General features: G+C 41.2%; 1 protein-coding gene across 1 annotated transcript; it reads right to left on the bottom strand.

Moving 5' to 3' along the window:
• Positions 1-406: 406 nt before the first annotated feature.
• qsox1 (quiescin Q6 sulfhydryl oxidase 1) lies at positions 407-27,359 on the bottom strand. The gene is made up of 13 exons (XM_027290184.1): positions 26,833-27,359; positions 26,030-26,130; positions 25,061-25,109; positions 24,742-24,841; positions 23,611-23,701; positions 23,227-23,372; positions 20,336-20,470; positions 20,118-20,247; positions 12,333-12,455; positions 9,906-10,050; positions 8,640-8,816; positions 2,926-3,087; positions 407-2,275 (listed from the first exon to the last, which is right to left on the bottom strand). The coding sequence occupies exons 1-13, from the start codon at positions 27,122-27,124 to the stop codon at positions 1,482-1,484; spliced, it is 2,445 nt and encodes an 814-aa protein (XP_027145985.1). The 5' UTR covers positions 27,125-27,359; the 3' UTR covers positions 407-1,481.

The following is a 27,359-nucleotide window of genomic DNA, read 5'->3' as shown; positions in this document are numbered from 1 at the left end:
TGCGTTTTAATAAAGTTTATTATGTGCAGGGAGCTAATCCTCAAGGGTAATCTCTCCCCTCGAGTCCTAAAGGAAAGCTGGATTACACACTTGCTATAATCCCAATGAAATTGTTAGGATTTAGCCTGCGCTGCACAGCAGATGGCAACAGGCTTTTTCCTTCAACCTTGGATGTTTTAACCCGCCCATTTCTACATGTAACACCCTGGGGTCCTCCTTGCCCCACGTCCTGGCAGTCTTGGTAAAACAAAAACAACAACACACAAACACAGAAATTTGTGATGAAGAACATCTGGGAGGCTCCATTAACAATACAGATGGTTCACCTCTGCTCTGTAAAAAGGTGTGACTGATGGGCCTTTAATTAGACCAACCTAAACAAATGAAAGGTTTCAGTGACAGATGAGTCCTTATCAAAAATAATTTTATTGATTCAGACAGAAGCAAAGAAGCAAACGGAAAAAAACACAGTGTTTTTGAGATGACCAGCCAAAGCTTTACATCGTGGACACAAGCCAAAAACAAATCCTGCTTATTCTAAAACCTTGTCCAGTGTGAACATATGCGTCGCTCCACAACACTTCAAAAACACCCAGAGTGGCTGTTATGTGGACTCAGCAGTGTGATGTAATATTCAAAAGACGTGACATAATGCTCAGTGTATTGTACAGTAAGCCACCTCGAAGGTGGTGAAGAACAAAAGGCGGATCTCTGGTGGTGAAAGTTAGTGTGGACCAGTCACAGTATTCAACAATATGATGCAACCACAGAGCCTTTAGGGACTGGGATTGTTTTTATTTAACCATCTGATTATTAAATTAAATATATAAATGTAAAAATTTAAAAACACAACAATTCCAAATCCCCAAAATTGGAGGGAAAACAGTACACCTGCAAAGATTTTTTTTTTTAAATCACCTATTTGAGAATTTAGTTCAAACTGTAAATATCAAGTGTAAATATCAAAAAATTATGAATTTTTTGGGTCACAGGGACGTACTGTTTCGAGGTGAATCGCCGTACAGTGAGATACAAACGACAACAATAAAGCAACAAAAATCACTAAAAACATAATCCTTTGTAAGTGGTCAAACAGAATCAAAAGCACAAACTGATCAGGGTTAGTACAAACACCAAACTCATGGAAACATACAGCTACATGCACAGATTTTCCACAGCGGAGGTGCTGCCTAAAAAGCTCTGGAGGCCACATTAAGTCTGAATTTGAATAATTACCCAATTATCAAAAGATCTAGAAGATGATCTAATTTTCCCTTCTCCTCCTTCTCCAGTTGGACGTAATACATCTACGACATTCAGGGTGAAACACACTGTTGTCTACTTTGGTTGCTGGTAACGGTTAAGTGGACCACATAAAATGGCACTAATCTTGACACATCCCCTTACACTAACCCAACTTTAGCCTACTTGGACTTAATGGAAGTTAATCATTGCTGACTCAAATTAGGAAACACTTTGGTTCAGGGCAGGGATACTTTAGCTCGCCTTAGCCTGAGACGGTTTTTGAAGAAAAGGTACATGGCCACAAGACACATGGAGGACAGGCAGTAAAGAATGACACACAGGCTGATGTCCACTTTGGAGAATCCGATGCTCAGCACAGACATCCAGCGTCCCCTGTGGCTCAACTCGGCCTCCTCAACATAGTACTGACCTATCAGTTCTCGCTTCTGCAGCCGCTTTCTCTGCCTCCCCACATCCAGGTCAAAGTCTGCTTCTACAGGCTGCAGGCCCACCATGCCGAGCCCTGCATCCATCTCCATGCCGAGCCCGAACACAGGCCCGGGTTCCTGCTCCACCTTCCTCTGCAGGGTGCGTTGTTTGACCCGGCTGGAGGCAGCCAGTCGCAGCGCCTTGGCCTTGTAATGCTGGTTGACAAATGAGTCGAGATCCACGATGTCCTCCTGTGGCTCTCGCATCCTCATCCCTACAATGCTCGGCCTGTTGTGGGCCCGCTGCCGGCCTCGACCCAACTCCATTTCAGGTTTGGCCCAGGGGGTCGGCTCAGATGTCTTACCCCCCATCTCATCTGGTGCTGGTGCTCCTTCTCCACCTTCCTCCTCTTCATCTGCCATTGTCTCATCTTGAGTCCCCTCATCCTCCTCCTCTTCCTCCTCTTCTTGCACAGTGGGTTGTGATGGGAGAAGATGTGTCACGGAGTCCAAGGCCTCCCTGGCTCTCCTCTCTCCATGTTTCTGAGCCGCTAAAGCTTCCCTTTGTTTAGCCAGGACCTGACTTTCATCTTCAAGGTAGTCTGACAGGGCGAGGAAAAGAAAGACGTACATAAGAAGTACATCATTTCTAAAGAATCAGATAATTCTTTTAGCATCCTTGTTTTATCTAAACCAATTAACATTACTTCAGCTCAGAAAGATTTTCACTCATTACAGCAAAAACAGAAAAACTACAGTCCATAATTAATGCCTTATATTTAGAAAAGATTTGATGTGGTTTATAAAATAAATTCTCAATTTGATCAAATCTGGTGAACTCAAAATAGGCACGAGATTAAAGACAATCTATAATTTTTGTAATATTTCACAGTCAAAGATATACAAGGAATTAAGCTGGGTTAGGGTGACAGAGTGGGATTGTCTGGGCTCTGTGTTACCTTGCTCCTGATTTTTTAGTTGGCATTACTCTTCTTATGTTTTTCACTTGCTGAGACATCACATCCTTTGCCATTATGATTATGTTAGACTGAGAAACAACTGAATCACTGTTATCTGTATGTGAAGCATGCTGCTTAATAAAAGATATGTTAAAATATGTAGAAATGCAAATAGGTTTCATGCTTTTTGAGCTTCAGGCTGTTAACACGGGAAGGTAGAGAGAAGAAATCCATTTCTGTAGTTTGCTTAAGATCCTTGAATTCATGAGACACGAGCTCTTTAGAAAATGTACCTGTGAGGATCCTGTTGGATGAGAAGTAGGACATGAGGAAGGGGAGAACCTGCTCCTTGTTCCACTTGTGGTCCCCGTTATCCCTCACTGTATGGCAGGCTGAGCACATTTCTGGTGAAGGCCACTGGATCTTTGGGAAGTTGGGGTCTTCACTCAAAGCACCTACAGAGATAAACACAGATGTAGGTTTACTCTATTGTAACACTGAGTCGTGATCACTGTAGTACTGGAAAGAAGATTAAGCGCAGAGCAGTATGGGGTGGGAAAGAGTTGTGACCATAAAAGGATGCTGGGTGGTTGAAAAGTAAACATAGAATTAAACATACTGGCATGCATATATTAGCTCATGCCTTTTTTCTATAAATAAATGTTTTTTTATTTATTTAATGCTGTTAAACAAACAGTATTGTTACTTCATTATTTCCATTTATGAGATCTATTTCACTACACTGAGGAAAACAATGCACTTTTACGCCACTATATTTATTTGACAGATACAGATACAGATACTCAAGTCACTTTGCAGAATATTAAACAAATGATTAACTCGGATAACATGATGCACTGTGATACATTAAACTGCCCAAATGCATATAATATGTATAATAACATTATGATTCCAGATAATATTTTTATAATAGTCTTAGAAATTGAGTACTTTTACTTGTTATATATTGGCTGCTTACTTAAACAATAACATATAAATATAAATAAATAATAATATATAAAACAAACACATAAGTAAGTAACAGTCTGGCAATAAAAGTAAACCCTGGCACATTGTACTAAGTAAGAAGATAGTTATAGTTGATCAATTTTTAAAATATGTGATCACGGGTTGCCACCTGACAAAAAATTTCTCTGCCGAGCCACTTATTGTGAACTTTATTTTCTCAAGAAAAAAAACATCACGTCCCCCCAGCAAGGAGGATGCTAATGGAGGGCCAGATGACTTCCACAACAATAATATCCACCAACGTGCCAGGAGGGAAGAGAAAGCAACGATGTCTGCTTCCTCCCCGTGCAGGTTTGGGATCGTTACGCCGAAGATGGCAATGTAGAGACATAGGTGAAGATCTTTTTCAAGAATGTCAGATCATGTTTTAAAATCTATGCCCCAGAAAGTTTGTAATTTAGAGCAAATATAAAAGATGTGGCTTAGGTCAGCAGGGGCATGGCTACACCAGTCACAACTGCTAGACACATTAGGGTTCGGAGAAGCGGATGCTAGCGGACCTTGAACTGTATGAGGTTGAGTCTGCAGCTTTGTCAAAGTCTTTCATCTGACTTAAAGCACCTCATCTAACTTATTGTAGATGATATACAAGGTCAGAAAACGTTGTATGGATCCAGATTCATTGCCACACACAAGAATCAGACAACATAAAGCGCCCAGTCAGCTACTTCATCCATTGTTGTTTCTTTTATTCTCCTTGTTGGTGCATTGACTTGAGGATGTAAAGTGCTTTGAGGACTGGACGCAATCTGTGTTGAACCCATTTGATCTTGTCACAGTGCTCGTAAAAACTAAGTGCCTATGCATATGTGTATGTATGTGTTTAAGTGTGTATATGTAAATCATTTGTCTGTGTTTGTGTGCATGTAATCTAGGGATTGATATTTGTGTGTGTGTGTGTGTGTGTGTCTGTGTGTGAGTGTATGACAGGGTCTAACAATGATCAATGGGCTTCTGGGATGTCCCAGTGGGAGGGGTGGTGAGATAATAGATGTGGCCAAAGTGGACAGCTTCCCCACATGCGCGCACACACACACACACACACACACACACACACACACACACACCCCTGTTTTCAGGCAGCAGACCTCGGTACTCAGGAGCACCTGTCTCGTCCTTTCACACCCCTTTGAAAGCCGAGTCCAATCGCTAAATTGAACATGAGAGCAACAGAAACCTCAGAGGGGAGCTGCCCTTCTAATGAATTAGAAACTTTCTCCTTTAACATGTTTTCTTTTATGTAGCCGCTGCCCACTAACACCCCACGTCACTCACATGTAACACCGCATTCATGCAAACAGACCGGCAGAGGAATGGGCATACACAGACAAAAATATATAACACACTCTGCACACACAGGGCAGCATCTAGTAATAAATTGCTTGTTGTCACCAACAGGCCATTGTGTGTGTGTGTGTGTGTGTGTGTGTGTGTAAAGAGGAAAAAAAGGCAGAGCTGCAGCAGGTCTGTCACTTTACAGCACTGTCAATTTACATCCTCCACCTCCATCCCTGCTCCCTCCTTCTTCTCTCCACCGCTCAAGATTAATCTCAGTCATATGCATGTGTGTATGTACTCTGCATACAGTACTTTACATAAAGGATACATCAATTTTACTGTTTCCTGGATGGGCTGCAGCCTGTGTGTGTGGGCTTTTATACATTTCAGCAGGTAAGAGTGCGCACACACACACACACACACACACACACACACACACACACACACACACACACACACACACACACACACACACACACACACACACACCTCAGATCTCGTCCCTTATTCTAATCAGCTTGCCACGTTTGTGGCCAGGGTGACTTTCGCCATACCAGGCATATTGAGATTGCCACAATGGCCTGTCACGGAGATGTCATCACCGCCACACATACATATTCATCAGGTATAAATATGTATTGTTCAGCATGTCAAACTAGCTTCCTCAGCACTAATTCTGTAAGTGAGGAACACCTACGCTGCATGGCATACCGTGCCATCGTGGCTGCTGGGGGAGTCTGGATGATGTCGGACATTTTATGCTAAACCAGGAAACACCGCGGCTGGGTATCAGACCTTCTTTGCTTTTATTGATGCTGACGCACAAAGAACTGTCGAGTATAAATAAGTAGAAAAACTGGCAATGAATATTTAGTTTACTACTTTTACTACGTTTACTAGAGTACATTAAATCCTAGACGATTACAAAAAATTCTGCGTTGGCAAAATGAAAGACTCATTTTCACACAATAAAAACCTCATCATATAATGACTGACAAAAAAAAAGTAAATATGCCATAAATTTACCTTCTCTTTAAAATTGTGGTTGCTACTTATTATTTTAATGTGCTCATCTAACCCTCTAAAACATGTTTGTCCTAGCACAACAGAACAGATTAGCCATTTAGTTACTGAACATGACATTGAGATACTCACAGGCTCTGTTGTTATAAATATTACGTACCATATTACGTGAGTTATAGTTTCTATCTATCTATCTATCTATCTATCTATCTATCTATCTATCTATAGGGGCTTTGTAGAAAAAAATTTATATTTCTCAAGGCGATTTGTATCATACTATATTGTTGATAAGGATACTGGTTAAAATGTTTATGTCATACAAACAAACAGAAGGCATGCTACATGTCGGACAGCAAAAGTGACACTACTGTTAGTACGAGAGTAAGAAATCCTAACGACTGATGTGAGGCCTTACCAACCAAATTAAATATGACTAAATAAAGAATAAAAGTTAATGTTTTGAAATAAAAAAAAACTGTATTTCTTATTTAGTTTTTTCTTCAAGAATACCATCATTACAAAAATACTCTGCGATATCATAATATTTTGGAAAGCAATGTACTGACAACTCAGGTACTATAATTGAAAAAAAGCACAAACTCTGTGAACACACAGTCCTGCACAGTCGGGCTGCTGCAGCAGCTGTTTTGTCTGTAGAAATGTGAATCAGTCTCAGCCTGTTGACAAGCAGCAACAGGACTGAGCTGCCACCGGTCTTAATTCTGCTGCTGCGAGGAGGCCGAGGGCCCTGGGGCCTCTTTGTTGCCAGCTAAATTAATTGTTCGGCCGCTTTACAAATAGCTGCTCTTTCATGCATGGCTGCTCCTGAAAGGAGGGGCGGGGCGTCCTGCTAAAGAGCTCCACTTTAGGCAAAGGGGAGAGGAGGGGTTGAGTGGATGGAGGGATGGAGTGTGCTCTCCTCAGGGAGACGCCACCACTCATTGCTACAAACACAGCCAAACCCTCCACTCCTCCCTCTCTCTCCTTCTGATTCACCCGACTTATCCCCTATGGACCACGACTCACCCTCCACCATGACTAACTCCCGCTGCCACACGCCACAACTTGACCCATGCTTGGAGAAGCCGTGTGTCTGTGTATAAGGGAGGGGGAGGGAGGGAGCGTGTGTGGCTTGTGTCATGGTGTTTGCCACCTGCTGTCACACAATACCTTGGGAACTGTGTGTGCGCAAAAGAGGGCTGGTTCCTGGGGGACCCATCCTGTGAGGATGCTGTGCTATTACTTGTCAAGCGGATGATATGAGTCCCAGGGGACTGTGAGTGGAAAGAGGGGAAGACTGCCACGCGAACAGAGGAAGAGAGGGAAGACGGATGGATGAAGGCGGTGGGTTGAATAGTGTTTAAGTGTCTGGGGAGCAGACACATGAAGGCACGGGTGTCCTTCTGGCCCCTGCTGTTCAGGACACAAGCTGTCCGTGAGATAGGAGAGGGGGGCAGTCAACACAAACAAAAGATAGTGATTTAACAAAGTGGGCTGTTAATGACAGCCCTGTGCCTCATAAAATCATATGAACACAGACAAGGGAGGAGGGATGCTCAGGAACTGTTTAATACTCTCGAGACTGATGTGCACAAGTGTAATATGCTGATACAGCACAGCCAAAAAAAGACAGAAAACTTTGTACATTTATATACAGATCAAAGAAAGTTAAACTAAAAAAAGGTAAAGTAAAATGAAATATTCTCATTTCTGTGTATGACCTACTAAAAGTTAGAAATCGGGCATTAAAAACTTGTACTGAACTGATACTTTGGGGTACAGATCTATGAGGGAAAGGGCAAGAACAGGATTTAAGGAAAATAAATTTAAAGGAGACATGACGACTGGTGCGATGATAGTGGGCGGGTCTGTGGGGTGCTGGAAAACTCAAGGTAAGGGTGCGAGAAGGATGGAAGATGGGGGGGGTCAGGAGAAAATGGGTGCAGGAGAAGCAGATGATACTTGGGGGGACTAAGACGGGCTGACAGCTGGTGTCTGATCTGAGGATCCATCCTTCCTCCTCCCGTCACCCTCTTAGTCGTATTACAAAGACTGACTGACCCGAGGTGTGTATGGGTGGACACGGAAAAGAGGAGTGTGGAAAGAGGAAAGGATATGATGGAAAAAGTGGGAGGTACAGGGATGGCTAAGCACACCAAGGTGTGTAACATGAGCTTACAATGAGATGGACCTAAATCCATTTCACATTAAATTACCTAAACTGTCCTCTACACTGTGTTTCACAGGAAGTGCTGAATCACTTCATGCTGTAAAAAGATTCAACAAAAACAACTTAATGTGAATGCTTGTTTGTTGTGATTAAAGTCTTATTATATCTTCTCTTTCTAGGCCTTCAAAATAAAAGCACAAGTAGCCACATCCTCTTTGGGGTTTCTGGGAAATGTTGTCTTCACTTTCATTACATTTTGTATTAAATGTCCTCTCTTTCCTCTTTGTATTTACATATGTTTGATAACTCATCATAAACTCTGGGGCACATATGTATAAATATATGAAATGAGATGTGATCTTTGGCTAACACTGTCCATCAAAAAAAACTGCTGAACATTAGTTTGTGACATAGTAGGTAGCAGAGTGATATTATGGGCTAGGGGTGTGTTTGTAATTATACCCTACAAACATACACACACCTTGGGATAATGATGCTGATTCCTACCTGCGATTCTGTTGTTGACACGATTGTGTCTAGACCAAAGCCACAGGACTGCTGATGACGTCGAGTCCACCTCCACCATACTCTCCCTTGCCATGTTCTCAAAGTGTTCGGCACACGGCCTGCAGCCGAAGAAGCTGCGGACATAGTTTCTCATCGCGCTCAGCACCTCCTTGGGATCTGGAGGAGAATGACATAAGGTCAGTTAATGCTTGAAAAACCTTACGTTACTTTAAACCCAATGTTTATAAATCTCATAGATCACCTCCTTTTGACAAGTTGAAGCCATATGTAAAGTACAATCACCTGCCCTTGTGAAGCTGTTTGTCTCTACATTATAACGTACTGTTAACCAGTACTGTACCCTGAAAGCTTGCTAATGGCAGTGTGGGTCCACAGCTTCCTGGATTCCCACGGTTATGTGGGCCAAGAGTCACCGAGAGCTGGGTTAACCCCATATTGAGATGAATAATCTATGGGAATGGGATAACCCAATATGGAGATTAAATCCAGTTAACCCTCTGTGTGAATGGTGGCGAGGCTGTTGTCTCAGGACTTCAACAGTCCACAAACATATTTTCCTGGAGCTGTTTGCTTTTGTTCTCAGCTCAGCAGGACCTTCACATGAAACGTATTGACGGTGGGAGTGTGTGTTTATGAAAATAACTATGGGCTTGTGTTACGTGTGTGTTCACACTTTTAATAATTTATGCAGTGAATTTTTTATATTATGGTCAAGACTGTACAGTGTGTGAGTATGTGTATGCACCCACCCATTAAACCGGTGGTCTGTGGGGGGCCAGATGGACACCCCCTTTTGGCCAGTCCATCTGCAGGTCACATGATGGTCTGTAAACCTCGGGATTAACCTCTGTATATGTGTGTGTGTTTGTTGAAGGGAGATTAACATCCCTGCCAGGAGTGGAGCCTCCAGTCATCTGCCTGTTTTATTAACCACTCAGATTCCACTAATCTAACATAATCTCTTTTCACACAGTCACAATTAGGCTCCAATTTTAGCTGCAACAAAATGACAAAAACCTCAAAGACTTCTGGTCAAATTTCATCGTGATGTATTGCAAATGTGTCGGTGTTTTTCTCTGTGTGTTCAGTCTTTTCTCTGTGTGGTCAGTGTGGGGAAAAAAACATTCCCGGGCTAATTTGTTTACAAAGCCTCACAAAGCGCTCATCCTCATTTCATCCCCGTCTTCATGAACTTTCAATGGCCCTTTTCATTCATAGCAATGCAAAGTGTGTGCGTGTGTGTACCTGTGCCTCTAGTGCTAGTGCTCTTGGCCTGGACAGTAAGAACATGGAAGAGAGTCCACATCCCGCAAGGGAAGCGTCTCAGGTGGGGTTGTGAACCCTGACAGCCCACCCACCTCACTCCTTCAGGCAAAGCAGTGTCTGGAGACTGAGAGAGGAAGAGAAACAGACAGACAAACACCAATTACAGACAAATGGAAAGAAAGGCTTAAAGGATAAACCTGGTGATATTCTCATTGTGAACAAAACAAGACCAAAAAAACAACCCTGTGTAACCAAAGCTTGACATACAGTAGCTTATTCACTCTGTGTTACAGGTCTCCGTTAGTAACCACATGTGGTGCTGACATGTTTCTTCATTGTGACAAGAATGAAAATTTGGTGTTTTGTATTCAAATCTTCACGGCCCTGCTGCCATCAATAACTCTATTTTGCAAACAGTTTTTCCAAATGTGCCCTCACAGCTCCTTCATTAACATTTTTTTCATACAATTGAAATGTCAGCATGAATGCCAACATGACCAAACCAACACAAACACAATCACTGTCTGAGGCTAGACATTTGAAGGACTTGTGCATTACTTTTAGCCAACACTAACTCTTAACTGATTTTTACACAATCTCAAATTCAACCCAAGCGGTAACCTCTGTGGCTGTGAGGAACTGCAGTTTTTGGGACTTCATTTCAAACAACCACTTGAGGCTGGCTACAGATCATGTCAATCTCCATAAGCCCCCACATTAAAATGTCCAACTTCACAGCAGAATAATAAACAGTTAACAGCATGGTCGCTTTTATTGACGTGCCATTACAGATGGCTCGTTTGAGCAACCAGGCTTCATTCATCCCGCCTCAGGTCCACCAATGATTCACGCCCATTTTTAGATTAGCAGGGAAGTGTAAGAGGCAGGACGACCAACATGCAACGGCCAGTGCTACAGATCCTGAGCTTCAAAACAGTTCTTCAGAAACCTGTGGGTGACGTCCTGCATATGATGTCCATTCTTTATACCGTCAGTGATTGAAACGTGTGATATTCAGGCATTTCCAGGGGTACCCCTGTACCATAGGCAGATGAAAATAGTCTCCAACAAACTAATTATTCAATCCTGTACAGTACTGTTTGCTGAGAAACTACAATACTCAGTTTTAGGAAATTCTGCCTTTTTAAAAAATTGAAGTATACTTATGATCCATCCAATACATCTTTAGTAGGACTGAGTGTGCTTAGGTGTGTGTGCCACTGCCGAGAGGTTTTGCATCGATGACTTTGGTCTTTTTAATAGGATTTGTTAAAAAATGAAAAATATAGGGTAATGCCAGCTTTATCCTTTAAATGAGACCAAATTCCAAAGATCCAAAAAAAGTCGTCTCCCTTGCATCCCAACCTGTTCAACTTAATGAAAGCTGCTCCACGTAGTTTTCTTGATCAATAGGAAGTCAATCTCAGGTTAATGGCTCAGCCCTCCGCTAATGAACAGAAGCTATGGAGATCTCTAACCACGAGTCACAGTTGAATCCAATAACATATTTTCTCTGACATAAAGTCGTTTCTCTCGCCGCACTGCATTGCCATCTCTAACGTGATTGACAGGGTTACTCACATGTCAATAGTAAAGATTTTGGTGTGCATATATGCATGTGTGTGCGTGTGTGAGTGTACAAAGTCCATTTCCTCTGAGGCGAAGTCTATTCATACCTTCCCATTGATTCATTGATCCATTGATTTGCCTGCTAAAAGCTAATGATGTAAGTAAGTGACTCTTTCAATTTGTGAGGGGCGGTATACTGGAGGCATGCAGGCTTCATTCCAAAGACAACAGCACATAGATCCTCAGCTGTATGTGCTGGCACCGAGACAAGGACAAAGCACATATTGAAATATCTGTATTTAAGAAATATCTTTTCATCTACTCATACGGTGTGTTTTTATGGAAATGTTCAAGATCACATTTTGACATTTCTTTGACAGAATAGGCCTCACTTTGGCACCTCTGAGGTGGTTTTGAATTGATTAAAGCAGCAAGACTGACAGGTGACCTTGGTATCTCAGAGGAACGACGAGGCTACTCCCAGACAGACGTCCTCACATCAGTCTGGTGCATTTTGTGATGCCGTGCCTTCTGTTCTGGTCTCCCCTCCTTTCATTTCCTTTCCTTTTAGAAGCCTCCCTGCTCAGGCTCACAAAAGTCTGTTCTTTATCTCAATTTGCATTCATGTACTTCCTCAATGCAGTATGTAATGGACAGACCACTTCTGAATCCGATGAATACCAAAGATGGAATACAGACAAAAATAAGTTAACTAAGAACAATTTGGGTGTTGGCTTGACTGACAAGAACGAACAAAAAGTCCCAAGTTCATCGCGATATTGATGCACAAGGTCAAAACTTATTGGAGTTCGTCTATACACCTCTGTCTTTACTCACCTGTGCAGAGTTATCCAGTATCTTCCGTAGTGCCTCATAGGTAATCTCTCCACCAGACTGGTTCTGTAGCCAAGAGTCTACAGACCTCAAAAGGTTCATCACCACTGGACGGCCTGGAAAGTACTGCAGACATGAAACAACAGAGCACAATGCAAAAAGGGGTTAACTTAAACAACATGCACAAAACTGTCGATTCAGAGCAAATGAAATGTAAGAAAGGCTGCAACTAACAATTATTTAGTATTTTAACTAATGTTTATTAAGCTTTTGTTCATATATACAATGAAAAACGAGAAACAACAAAGAAGCAAAGTTCAAAATACAGTCATGGCTGCAGGTATCTATAGTCAAAATGGTTGAATACAAATCTACCAGTTTCTTGTTATTGCCTTCTTACTGTACTTGCCATTAGTAGTATCTTGACTATCATTTCCATTGACACATTCAGTTACATTTCCAGGGTACCTAATTTTGCATTCATTTGGTATTTCATATCCCAGAATATATCTAATTGTGGCATTGACATTGTCCCAAAAAGAGCACCGTTTAGGGCATTCCAAGAAAATATGTGCATGGTTGGCTTCTTTTCTCCCACATATCCACCAATATGGTTGTTGTGAGCCGCTTCTTTTCTCCCACATATCCACCAATATGGTTGTTGTGAGCCGCTTTGCTTACCCTTTGTTAGATGTATTGAAGAAGCAGCTCAAAAATTTCCACCTAAATTCCCTCTCCATTTGTGAATTTGTGTGTTGTTGTTTCACACATACTGAGCCATTCTCCTGTCATGTTAACCCAGATGATTGATTGATACTTGTCCCACTATACACTTGTGTTATTACACCAATCACTCCATTCGATATTTTTGAGCTCCATATTTCCTTTAGGAAATAATCCCTTGGCTGTAAGTATCTGTAAAAAATCCTGATTTTCTAGTCCATATGTTTGTCTCAGGTCCTAAAAAGTAATTACAGAGAAGAAATCTGTCTGACTGTGTCTTGTGATTGTTCTGCTGATATAGTTTATAAAGTTATATATAAATATGTAAAAATATATTATTAGCTCTGAAGTAAATTGTATGTTAGCATATGGAAAGTTCAATGAACCACATAATAGCTGTTAAATATAGACTGTGCTAATTATTTTATAATAGCTTTATGACTGCGTTGTTTTCCATGTGCAAGCACGTCCTTTATCACGCACAATCCTTAGCCTGAAATGAACTGTTCAAATCAACATTAACACTATTTTTGTCCGGCAACTACACACTGTGTACCAAGCAGAAATGTAATAACTAGATTATCAGTTGCCATCTCATTCTCAATGTTGTGTACAAGGTGTAACATGCAGTACAAACGTTGTGGTCTGAGTGTTTTTCCAACTCAGCACCTTTAAAGAAACCCACAAAATGTGACAGCAGCCAAGCTTAAGCCTCTTCCTTCTTTAAGATCCATTTCCTAAGCCACTAACAAGCACTTAGCCATTGCTTTCTCCTGTTGTGTATTTACATCTTTTCAAACTACCATGGTAACGACCACAACCGGGAGGAAACACGATACTGTAGTTAGCAGAGGTAGGTATGTGAAGAAAAAGAGGAAATCCAGCTGATGGGTGTCTGAGACCAGTGATGACAGAGTGAAGACAGACACAGACAAACGTGTCTTCACACATACGATACTGACAATAGAAACAGCTGATGTCTTGAGTGTTCAGACAGTAATATCAGTTAAATGTGCTTCCTATTCTTACTGTAAGCCTCTCGGTGGAGCAGTTTGTGATAATGGTCCTGTTTCTCAGAAATAGGGGGATCAAGCTTTTTCCAAGACTTCAACAACAGGCAAATAGAGTACTTCCATGGTAACTTTCGTTTAGGCCTGCACGCAAAAACATTACGGTACAGATTGTTTTCACTATTGGTTGATTTGCTGATTATTTGTTGCAATAATTGATTAATCATTTTGTCTATAAAAATGTCCAGAGTCAAAGGTTTTTTCGTCTGACCAACCGTCCAAAACCTAAAGATGTTCAGTTTAGCAAAAATTGATTAATTGGTAAATTATTGCAGATCTATTTTATTTATTTTCTAAACAAATTTTTCGGCACTTGACATGACAGAACAAGGTATATCGTCAATCAACCATGGGATGTGGAGTTCTCCCGGGTACTCTGGCTTCCTCCCACAGTTCAAAGACATGCACTAAATAGGTTAATTGGTGACTCTAAATTGCCTGTAGGTGTAAAAGTGAGTGTGAATGGTTGCTTGTCTCTATGTGCTCTGTGATGAACTGGTGACTTGTCCAGGGTGTACCCCGCCTCTCACTCTAAGTCAGCTGGGATAGGCTCCAGCCCCCCGCTACCCTGATGAGGATACAAGAAATAGATGAATGGTAGGAAGTTAAAGTGCATGTTTCAAAGTTTATGTGGTGCACAAAACAAAGTTTTGAATGTCATTCAACATGTAGACCTTCTGTCTTTTTAATTTGGCCTCCACCATTTGTTGAACTAAACACACCTGCACACACTGGCAATCTTGAACACACACACATGCCTTTTCAGTCCACGGTTGAGCTGTCTATTCATCATCCTCTAACAGGATCTATGTGTTTCACCCTGACCACTTAACCAGACCCCAGTGATTTGCTTAAACCTCCTCCAAGGCTAACAGAGTCCTGCTTTGTCCTGTGTGTGTGTCCCTCTGCATCAAAGCAAGCTTGAATTCATCTTGGCCTGCAGAAAACTGTGTCTCTGTGTTTAAACAGCTGAATCTCAACATATTGGTCTGTACTGGGCCACTGAAGTTGGAACTGTTCTTGATGACCAATCTTTTGGCAGGACTGCCAAGATGGCAGCGGCCATCGCCACAACTTTTGAGCTTTAAAAGGGCTCTTCAGATGATGTCACACATATGGCATCCATTCTTTACACTGTCACTGTTTGGGAGTCAATTGCGAGTATACTCATTAAAAAATAATAAGAAAATAGATGCGCACCACTGCACCATGCAATACTTATGACGGCAACAACATTACAAAATTACAAATCTGATAGAAAGAGTAAACAATTTTATAAATCCTTACTGATCATTAATCATGAACTTTAATCAATATGAATAGTGAACATTTTCTATTACTAATAGATTGCCCTCTACACACACGCACAATACTAAAGGTGGGATGTAAAGAGCAGACAAAGGGTGCTGCTCACTGCCGGGAAAGTGATATAATAGGTTTAAGTGTGGATCTGCGTCTGGATGCCCACCAGTCAGAAAAGCTCATTAAACAGCCATATGAATTCAACCAGCAGAGAAAAGGCAGGTGTTTCCCCACTAATGGGCTTAACTCAGCATCACCAAAGCAACACTATTCATGAGCCCTCTGGGTCCGGTGTTCGCCTAAAAACTAAAATGTTTACCATGTTGAACTTTTGTACAAACAGCTGTGTCTGTGTCATCTTGTTCTGCTTAACCACCATTTCTCTTATTTTACACCGATTTCTCTTTTTCTCAACCTCCCTGTCAGACTTCATTGCATTAATCAGTGATCAAGCTCAATGTCAGTCAATATACCAAATACATTTTACTGAAATTAATTATTTGCCAAAAACAGTGACAGCCACCAAAGACAAGTCAAGTGACATCCTACACTGTGCTGATTTATTTTTAGGCAATAGTAAAACATCAGGCATTTAAGTTCAGTCTAAAAATATCGTTAACAAAAACAATATTTCCTGTTTTCTACATTTATTGATGTACTGATAGCACTGCCTCACCTCTTTCATGGATAATCACTCTTGGAAAGTTAAGTATGATGCTTCTACAACAAGCATCACAGTTACACAACAGCAACAAATAAAACTGTCAATGAGTACAGATATACAGCAAGACATGTTGGAGGAAATATGTACAGAAGGACATCAGGTTACTAATTCTAATAACATGGTGGGAATTCAGGTGGAGGGTAATAGCAAGAGTCATTTGGACACAAGCAATAGTGTCCCACCGACTCAGATAAGTGCTGGAGAAGCTGCAGGACACAAATTGATAACCACACCCACATATTTTGGACATGCCCAGAACTGAAAACAAAATAATCTGAAAAGATCCCAATTCTAGGGCTGATATGAATTTACATTAATGGTAGAGGAAAAAATATCTTTTACAAATATTAAATGTATCAGAGTTAAATGGTTAAACCCCGATCCCCCAAAATACAACATGTGGATCGAGAAGGTCTGGAAAATTTACCAGATGGAACATGGCTCTGCCATGGATATACTAGTGCAGTAGAGTGATCTGAATTTCCTACACAAACACATACGTACACATTTATTTATTTATTTTTTCTGTCTTTCATTTAATTGTGTATTTTTTCCCGTATATATAACTCTAATAATTTTATGTATTAATCAGATCATAATCAGATCATGCAAAGACGAAATGTGAATATGTATGTAAGTATATAAGCTGTTGAAACAGAAATAAAAACTAAATTCAAAAATAAAAAATGAAAATAACAGACGTCATAATCATTTAATCAGAAATAAATTATAAAAATCAAATTAGATATTCGGGACATTGGGAGTAGTGACTAATAATCATCTGGAATGAATACATGTTTTGTTCAAACTCTACCTCTACATTTGTTCTCTCCATCTTGAGTAAACATGCACAAACACACATCCCCTCCTATAACCCTGTATCCCTCCTGCCCCCATCCCAGTTGGACCATGACAATCCCCTTCACCCTAGCAATATGTCATCCCTGATCCGATTAGTATCAGCAGCACTTGAGAAACCGCAAGCTCCTTGTGGTGATGGTCCCGAGAGGGAGGCATCTGTTGGCCGCAACAGAGCGGACGAGGCCAGGCCCCGGATAGAAGGCAGGGGTGAAGCCCCCTCAGTAATAATCTAACTTCAATCCACCCGAGGAAGCATGGGGTGGGGGGGACGCTGCAGACACGTGCCAAACCAGATAAAAAAAAGCAGTCTCGTCTTTACACAAACAGATTTACTTGTTTTCTACCATCACTGAAACTACACCTGAAAATGAATCTGCGCAGAGCATTTTAGGTAATATAAGCGTAGCGCGTGAACAATATGTCCCGAGTCCTGACGTGAGATGGGTGAAGCCTGTGTCTCTTTAGACAAAAGCCCCCCCTCTTAATTCTTTGTTGTATTCCCTGCCCCTCTGTCCTCTCTAGGCTGAAGGGCTTCTTTCAAGAAAAGCAGGATAGAGGTGTAATCCTTAAAAACCTTGCTGTAATGCTCTCATGCCTCCCTAGATCCACTTTTTTTAATCCTCATATACATGTAGAGGATTCATAAATCCGGCTTCAGCCTGACAAGACAGTAAATCTAGTAATATTATGACTGGAAAAAAAAAAACAAGAAAGAAAGAAAGAAGGAAATGAAACATACACAAAAACCCACCCCCAACCCCCATTTGGATGGATGAGGAGATGCAATGATGGGATGATTGTGGATAGAAAAGAAACAAACAATTCATGGACAGAACATATATTTACATGAAATTAATACATGGAGAAGAGAAACACAAATTTGTTCACACACAGATTTGTGTGTCCTCAAGATGGACAGAACAACGATTAATCAACTATGTTGATAAATAAATAATTTTCAAGGAGAAGTGCCAAATATTTGATGGTTCCTGATTCTGGATGTGAGTTTTTTTTTTGTCTTTCATCTCGTCCAACTAGACTAGACTCCAGGAAATTGTGATGGGCATTTTTCACAAGATTCTGACGTTTTATAGGCAAAATGATTAATCAACTAATCAAGAAAATCAATAGTGAAAACAGTAATTAGTTGCGGGCCCTACACACATGCATAATGGAAAGCCCATGCCACACCAGCCGTGCAAATACACGCCCTTGTGTATGCAAATACACTTTCCGCTAATCATCCTGTTTGGAAAAATTAAAAAGTGCGTCATGATTGAGGAAATGTGTCACCAGTGTGAAGCGATGACACTCGCACTGTGACCAGGACATCGTGAGTCACTTTCACTGTAATCTAATCACATGACTCACGCGGGGAGTTCAGGTGTCAGATTTTTTACATATTGCGTCAGTCATTTGAATATAAAGACGACAGAGGAGGAAATTAAATCAAGAATTCAGATGTTTAGCATATGAACTTCATCATAGGACACTTGAACTAACATAGTAGTATATGTGTGTTTGCTTTTCAATGTGCTGGGCTTATACGCAATTCCTGCCACAAAACCCATGATCCCCAGTTTCACAGTCTACTTGCTTGCTTTATGTTAACTGCTCCTAACAAGCCGACTGACTGAAAAGATTCGACCTCTTTGAAGTGAGATCACTCAGTCAAACAACAATAAGATCTGTCAAAAGTCGGGGTCAGATGCAACAATGACGGCTTCCTCGGCTACACAAAGCCCTGTTGAGCGGCTGGTCCATTCTAGTAGGGGGACAGGCTAAAAATACCACTGGGACCTGCCGCTATTGACTAAACAAACTGGAGCTAATGGGAGGCCACAGTGCTCAGTGCACCCCCCAGCACTCACATACATACATACATACACGTGCGCTGATACACACTAGCTTGCTACAACGCCTCCCTAGAGAGTGAGATATAATCAGAGAGATTGGTGGCAGACTAGGGCAGTAAGACAGCCTGGTGCGTAGCCAATAGGGACAGGACTAGCAGGTCAGGCCTCATCATCACAACATGTTTGCCTGGCTGGCACACTTCAGAAGGGAAGAAAGAAAAGGAAAATTGAATGAGGGATGTGATGAGTAACAGAAAAAGCTGGAAGAAAGCAGCTGAACGTGGGAAGATTATGTATTAAATGTAAATAAAAGCGGATTAATCAAACAAATAAGACACTCAAATACAGGCTAAAAAGAAATAATGTATTGTTGAATATAAAATATGTAAAAGAAATGGACATGAAAGAGGCAGGAGTTTAAAAAAAAAAAAATTGGGGGGTGTTTTGGTGAACCACAAGTACATGGTTGGGGTGTCCCAGTGAGATTTGCTAGTAATCAGGCTGTGTGTGTACCCTGTGGGTGGCCAGTGGTTGGCAGCCACGCTTCAATTCTCCTGGGAGCCAACATCAAGAGGGTCAACAATACCCGAGAGAGCATTTGTGCTTCCGTTCTTGTCAATGACATCCACTTCTTCTTTCAATAATGTGTGTAAGTGTGCAAGTGTGTGTGATGAAAAATAAAAGTGCATTTGACTAAACAATTGATTGGGTTAAATTTGCAAAAATAAGCTAATGGGTTCTAAAAGGAATAAAATGTGGTATGAAGAGGGACCTTTAAGCTAAATGCTGCAAAACAACAGCTCCAATCTACAATGTGATCAAACATTCTGCTGTCTTACTCCCCATCTAGTGGTGACCTGCTGTAACTACATATTTCTGTTGAGTGGATGCTCATTGTACTTTGTACTTTGTACTGGCTCATCATTTTGTTTTCTGATCATTTTCCACTGAATGACAAACATATGTTTTCTTATTGGAAAAAATATATATATATTTTTTTACACAGATTGTTTGTCCCAATGCATCTGAAATGTGTTTCCAGTAAACAATCATCTGTCTCCTGATGACATGGACAGATAGCAAAATGTTTTTGATAACACAAAGAGTAAAATAGGTGTAAAAGTGAATGAGCTGCTTGATATGCAACGGAGTGCAAATGTTATTTTGGAAAATTGAAATTGAAAATCCAAATTCACCTGAAAATCATGAGCCTTAATCAATGTGTGTATGATGCTCTTTCTGGTATCGGTACCTTTGTCAGGACAGAGATGTACTTCTTGAGAGAAATCAGAGCATTTCCTCTGATGACAGTATGAGCAGCCAGTTCCACACGCAGAGAGTAGTGCAGTGTTGACTCCAGGTCTGCCATGTACACCCTGGACCTGGGCACACAATCACATGCAAACATCATGTCAACAAATTATGAATGAGCCCAGAAACGGAGTCTTGTGCAGCATGTGTCATTCATACCTGTTGAAGGGTCTCCAGGGCTCCTCTGTGCTGTTGGTGGGGTGGTCTATGTTGACCAACGGAGGCCTCCCTGACCGCACCACCCCTGGCAGCCTCTGGAGGGCGTAAGAGTAGAAAGTACGAGCCTCAATGTTGCTGAGGGAGAGAAGGACAGGTGAGACGGACCCTTAGGTCACTCATCACAAAAGTATGTGGACACCTCTCTGCACTTACTTTTATGTACTAATCGTCTAGTGCTGTTTTACATGGCTTGGTTTGGACCCATCTCAATGCTGCATATATTAGCATGTATCATATATTAACATGATACACAAAGAAAGGCAATCAAACATCTTTGGGATGAACTGAAACACCAACTGCAAGTCTCACCCAACATCAGTGTTGGACCTCACTCATGCTCGTGGCTGAATGAGGAGCCAAATCTATGAGGCTACGTTCCAAAATCAGAGGTTGTTAAAATAAAATATTAAAGCACACCGTTTGGAAATGAGATGTTTAACAATCAGAGGCAGGTGTGACGCTGTCCATGCACTTTTGGTCTGGTTTGTACAACCGTGAGTCAAGGGCATGACTCCAATCCTGCAAGGAACCTCAAATAAACGCACTGTTTTTTTTTTTTTACTTCAACCTTTTGTTTCAGCAGTCCACCGCCATAAAAAAAATGTTTTATGACCTGTATTTTTTGTGGCCATATATTTTACACACTTACGGGAACGCATTTCAAATACTGAGCAGATGGTGCCAGAGTGCTGTGGAACTGAGAGAGCGAGAGAGAGATTGCTGATCATTTAGCCACGGGATAACCCTACAACTGGAACTATAGCCATTAATGTGCTCTCTCTTTCTTTCTTTCTTTCTCTCTCTCACCTCCTCTCATTTGCTTTCTCCCCTTGTCATGGACAGAGAGAGGGAGAGAGAGCGAGAGAGAGCATCATAAAACTGGAACAGGATGGTAATAAGCAGGATGGATACTTTGGGCCCACGCTCACTCACACAAGCCTGGGACTCAATTACACCTGCGTGTCTGGTGGGAGTATACAGATGTGGAGGGAGAGCCATTCATCCAGTGATCCCGAGGGCCGACGGGCAGGCAGGCATCAGGGGTGGGGCTGGGAGGGAATGCATTCACCTGGGACCAACAACCATTACATGCATGACGGATGTGAGACGCCCCTGCACGCTCTCGCTCTCTCTCTCTCTTTCTTCCTCACACACACACACACACACACACACACACACACACACAGGCACACTGTGCTCTCCCAGGATCAATCAGACATTCAGTGATGATGGGAGGCCATCTGTCGCCGTGTGCGGCTGGGGCTTGTTTGGCAGGTGAAGCCAGAAAAGCAATGGCATTGTTTTCATGCAAGAAATTAAAAAACCTCCCCTCTGTACAGTGATGGAGATGAGGGGGGTTGGAAGGGGAGAGATGGAGGGTGAATAAATAAATCAGCAATAAATCATTTCCTTTTTGCATTTGTCAACTAAAAAGAGTCCTCTTTGCATGCCAAGTTATTGAAACAGCCAAACAAAGAGGCAGAAACAGCAGATGAATTTGCAGGGTGAGGAATGATCAGCGCCGCTTTATGATAGTGAATAATGGGAGCGATTTTGATGCTCTGATCCCATTAAGAGGCCAGATGTTTAAAAGTATTCTCATGAATAGGGTTCAGATAATGAGCACTCGATGAATGTTTTTCAGAGGCAAGCAAAGTTGTCGCGTATGAAACAATAGGAACCAAAGGGAGATACACTTGATGTTTGTGTGTTTTAGATCAAGCTAAATAAAAAAAATACTGTAAAAAGTTTGTGATGTTATCAAGATACATACATAATGAGCTTCATGGCTTCCAACCACATCCACCCAATCAATGTAAATTAAAACAGTTTAACATCTCTTTGGCTTACTGGTGCATCCTGCATGTCCGTCTATTCTAAATGTTCCTCCTAATTATGGAGAAATATTATTGCTTCAAAGTACATCAGGTGTTGTCCTTTCTTAAGGTTAATAATAATATTGAAAATCTAGCAGCTGATGCCTGGTGTGGAATTTGTAAATGCAGCCTGTTGTACTTCGTTGACTTAAGACAATAAACTATTGTATGCCAGCTGGTGCTCGCAGACCGAATGGAAAAACACATGCAGAACAGTAACAACACTGTTTTTTTCCACTTCGTGCCAACATACTGTTCTGTGTAGCACAGAACACGGGGCGTAAGTGAAGTTGAGTGCATTGTCACATCCTGTAGGAGGTGGTGCGTACTGTTACAGTTTGGCTCAACAATGATCCGGCCTCCTCTTTTTGTGTGTTTACAAAGTAGGTTTGTCAGTCTCAAACCAGGTAGTGTGCAAAGGAGGTGGATAATACAACCTTAAGACAGGGAGTTCTTATTAGTAATTCAATATCTTGACATTTACAAATATTACTTGGAAGCACACATAACCTAATCCTTTGCTTCACCGTCCCTAAACTGCATCACAGAAATATGACACAAATATGACGTCCAAAAAGACATCACGTGTCTTCAGGGGGAAAAAAACTCCACTTGTATCAACTATTACAGGTGAAGCCTGAAATGTAAACACACTATTTCCGTCAGCACCTCCCCGACTGTGTATATGTTAGCTCTCACGAACCTGTATCACAAATCCATATTCACCATTAGGGATAAAAAAAAAAAAAACATCTATAATTAAAATGTTAAAATGTTGTTGTTGTCATTGTCTATTTGAAAAGAAAACTGAATCTTAAATTTAGCATATTAATTACATACATATGTTCTTATATTTTTATCTATATGAGGTAAAGCTGCCAAATATTTTGACGATAACTAATTTTAAAGTTATGCTGTGGCAGTTATATTATTATTATATATATATACACTCACACTTTCAGTCTAGTGAAGTTGCCTTTAGGATAGTACAGGTAGCAGGATGGAAACTCTGTCACTCCCAGTTTGGTAACCAGATCTTGCTCAGTGTTTAGGACTCTGCGCACTGTAACATTTTCAAACTGCAACAGGTCCAGGGTTACCTGAAGAACACAGTACACAGACACAGTGTTAAAAAAAATTGTCATTTGTTATTTTCACTTTCTGTTTCAAGTTGTAAAGTCAGCCATAGTAGTGCTTTGATAGTACAAAGATGGAGAGAAACTCAAAACCTATTCAGATTTACAATATGTCTCTTCTGCTACCCAAAAAAGAAATACTAAAAAATAATATTCTAGACAAAGAGGAAACAAACAGCTCAAGGTGCTGGAAACATGTTACCTCTCTGCCGATGTAGGATGAGGCTTTCTCGAAGATGAGAGCCAGGTGTTGAACATTGTTGGTTTCAAAGAAGCTGTCGATCTCTGCTTGGCTGGAGAGAGAGGAGCAGAAGAAAACACCTAAGACTGGAAGACTGGAAACATCACTGATAAATCTTAAATGGAAGAATTGAACAAGTGGAGAATATATTTTAACTTTTAAAAAAGGAATATTATAAAATTAAATTGTAAAGGATTTATTTTAATTAGACGTTTCCTGATTTTTAAATTGCCTGGGATCACCTTTCCACAACACTAATTTTTAGCCTATTTGTTATTCAGTTTTCAACAACAACAACAGTGCAACATATACATTTTCTTCTTTCTTGTTCTAGTTGTAGGCAACATTTGTACACATTATAGTCGAGTCATAGGCAAATAAGACAAACAAAAACATCACAGCACAAGGCTATTTTTTAATCATGGTCCACACCCACAATCATAAACTCTTGCTCTTTTCGTTGAGAAACAAAACAGCTGCAATTATGAATTTCTGTTGTATGAAGTATGATAGCTCAAATCCATTTTTTATGCTTTTATTTATTTATTAGTCTTTATAAAAAAAGAAAAGGGAGAAGAAGAAACCTCATGATTCTCTGGTGTGTTCCCTTTAATGCTGGAAAGATAAATAAACTCCCTGCTTCATTTTCCTGAATCAGCATTGTAATCAACTCGACAGTGCCTGTATTTGAATACATGAAAAGCAGTGTCCAGGAAGAGCAGGATGGACTGAAGAAGACTATTGCTAGTGGGGCCATGTTGCTCCGTCAGACTCTAATAAAGAGTGCCTCACATTTTCTTCATGTATTTCTGACAACAAGCTTACAGCCTTAGGGTGATTGTGTAAACTGAGCAATCTGATTAATGTGACTAATGAATAACAGTACAGATGAGATCAGATGAAATGTTGCAACACTGTGGATGGTTTTCTACAGCAACTGAAACACAAGGTTGCAACAACTGATAGCAAATCAGCAGAACAGACAGATCAATAAATGAACATCCAACAACAACCATTGCAATTTGCCACTTTTGATCACTTAAAACGACCCAACAATTTAAATTCTGCAGTAAAATGGATATGTGTGCTTACCTGGTGGGCTCCAGTGGGGGGCAGGCAGGGGGCCAGGGCTCTTGGTTTTCTAGTTTGTCTATGATGATGTGACGGAGCCCCTGAACATCACGAGGGAAAGCTAAAAGGTCAAAGAGCATCAAGAGTACATTATACACCTCTGTTACTTGAGCATGTAGACAAACAACTCCTGCGATATCACACGAGCCTGCCCAAGATGACAACACTATAATCAGTATGCATATTTTTACACTGATATGATGCTTGTTGAAACTGCAAAGTCTCGAAGATAATTTATATTTGTTTGGTCTGAATTGCTTCTGTGTGTGTGAAGCGGTACCTTTATAAGCCTCCCCTTTAGAATCAGCCTTGGAATAAGCATGGAAGAACTGAAAAGTAAAAACAGAGAAAGGGTTTGGGTTAGGAAGGAAGTAAAGAGAAAGAGAGAAGTGAGATCAGATGAGACAGCTCTCACACACTCATGAGAGAAGCAAAGCGATGTTGTGTAATGTTTGGGGGGGGGGGGCAGCTTTCCCCTCTGCCCGCGTTGACCCTTAAATCCTTCCTGGTTGAAATGAGTCGCAGATGTTAAAGCTCAATTGTGTGTTCAGACAGAAGGAGCTCTTTGTTTCATTGGCTCTAGCCTGATGACAGAGACGAGAGACAAGGAATGAGAGCACAATCTTAAACACACTGCTACTGCTGACCAGTCAGATATGCTGCAAATACAAATGCAGATGTTTGAAGCTTGAGCGTTTGTGCAGTGTTACTGCTGATCAGGCGAAAGTGCACTCTACTGGGAAAAAGACATCTGAAGTATCTAACACAATCTGGCACGTTCTCACCCGGGCTGCTCTTACACTCAGAATTACACTGAATGCTAACACTACTGCTAAGAAGTCCCATGTTGAGTGAATAATAACATTTTCAGAGTGGATTCTTTATCTTTTGATTTAACCTAATGAGAAACTGCCTTCAAATAGGTTATTTTTGTTCATAAAATTCACATGTCACATTTAAAAAATAAAAAAAACACAAACTATTAAACTAAAATGAAACTTCAGCTTCAGAAATATATATGAAAAAACATCCAAAACAGTTCATAGCAAAAACATACAGACATGAGATGATTCACAAAGCCTGGCCAGATTATTGACTACGTTTGTAAAGTACCCAAAAATAATATTTCTCCCCAGACACATCCTAATGCACATACAGTATCAGTCTAATCGCATCTATCGCTGATCATCAGTGGCCATGCAGAAAAAAGTGTGCAGGGTGTGTGTGTAAACACTTTACTTTATAATACCTTTAACGTGGGATACCCCGTGATGCTGAATGCAGAGCAGAGCTTGATGTTCTGCTGTGCGGCACAGTCCACAGCTGCCAGGTCCACGGCTGGCTTCCACTCTGGAGAACAGAGGCCAAACAGAGGAAGAGAAAGAGCCACTGTAAATATTTAGTGTACTGTCTACTGCACAGCTTACCAGCACCAGTCCTGTGTTGTCCATATGGCATGTGTGTTTCAGTATATCAATACAGATGAAGGCTGTGTGCCAATATTGTCAGGAAGGTAAAAAAAAATAAAGACATCTGAAAGTTTATGCCTAATTCTTCTTGAATTTCCTTTAAATATCAGCTCAACTCCAAACACTCTTGACAGCAGCTGCCACTGTTGACCGTGTGTGTGTGTGTGTGTGTGTGTGAGTGAAACACAGGACTGAAATACCCCATGACTGTGTCAGGCCTCCTGCCACCATCACAAACTTTGCCCTTGACTGATCACTCTAATTATATTTATTCTCATGTCTGTGTGATATTTCTTTTGGCTCATGAGGCTACAGAAACAGATGGATGTGATGGAGAGCCACAGTGCTGAGCAGAATAAAACCATTCATTAGATCACATGCTCTAATTAACAGATAGGAGGAACAGCAGTTTGGTGTTACAGGGTGATGTAACAATAGCAGACAAATTAATTATAGGACTATTAGTCCTCCTTAAAATGTGGATAAACAAGCTCAAACAATGCAGATTAAATCACAAATGATGAAGTGGCATTGTAAAGAGCTGCTGCTGCTGCTACGTGACTCTCAACAGGTTCGTACCAACCTTTTATGTCTCTCGCCAGGCTTTTGTACACCGGTGAAAAGGCGACACAGTGTCCGCACCACGACGCGTAAAACTCGGCTACTATAGCAGCGGTGGAGTTGGCCAAAACCGACTCCACATTTTCCGGATTTAACAAGATGATTTGGTCAGAAGGGGAGTAGAGTCCAGCCTCCGCGGCAGGAGGAAAAAGAAGACAGAAACATAACCATACTGCAAACGCTGGTATCCTTTTGTGATATGTTTGTATTTCTTCAGTAAACCGAGACGTGGCACGGCCGAGGCGCCGCGCCATCTTCCGCCCCCCTGAGTCCGAGCTGCGGCCGTTAACCGACGGATGTGTGAACCAAGTTTCCACCTCCGAGGCTCACACAACTTCTCACAACTTTTTTCTGCCCTTCTTTTTCCTGGCCAGCAGGCTTCACGGTTCCTCCCACTTGTCGAAATCCCGAGTGCCCGCACCACTCATGACAGAGTAACGCACACCTCCGCACAAACGTTTGTTGTTTTTTCTCCTCTTTCCGACATGA

This window comes from Larimichthys crocea, chromosome XVII (assembly GCF_000972845.2).
Source record: "Larimichthys crocea isolate SSNF chromosome XVII, L_crocea_2.0, whole genome shotgun sequence".
NCBI lineage: Eukaryota > Metazoa > Chordata > Actinopteri > Sciaenidae > Larimichthys > Larimichthys crocea.
Note: the sequence above shows the minus strand (reverse complement) of the source record. Positions and strands in the feature narration are given on the sequence as shown.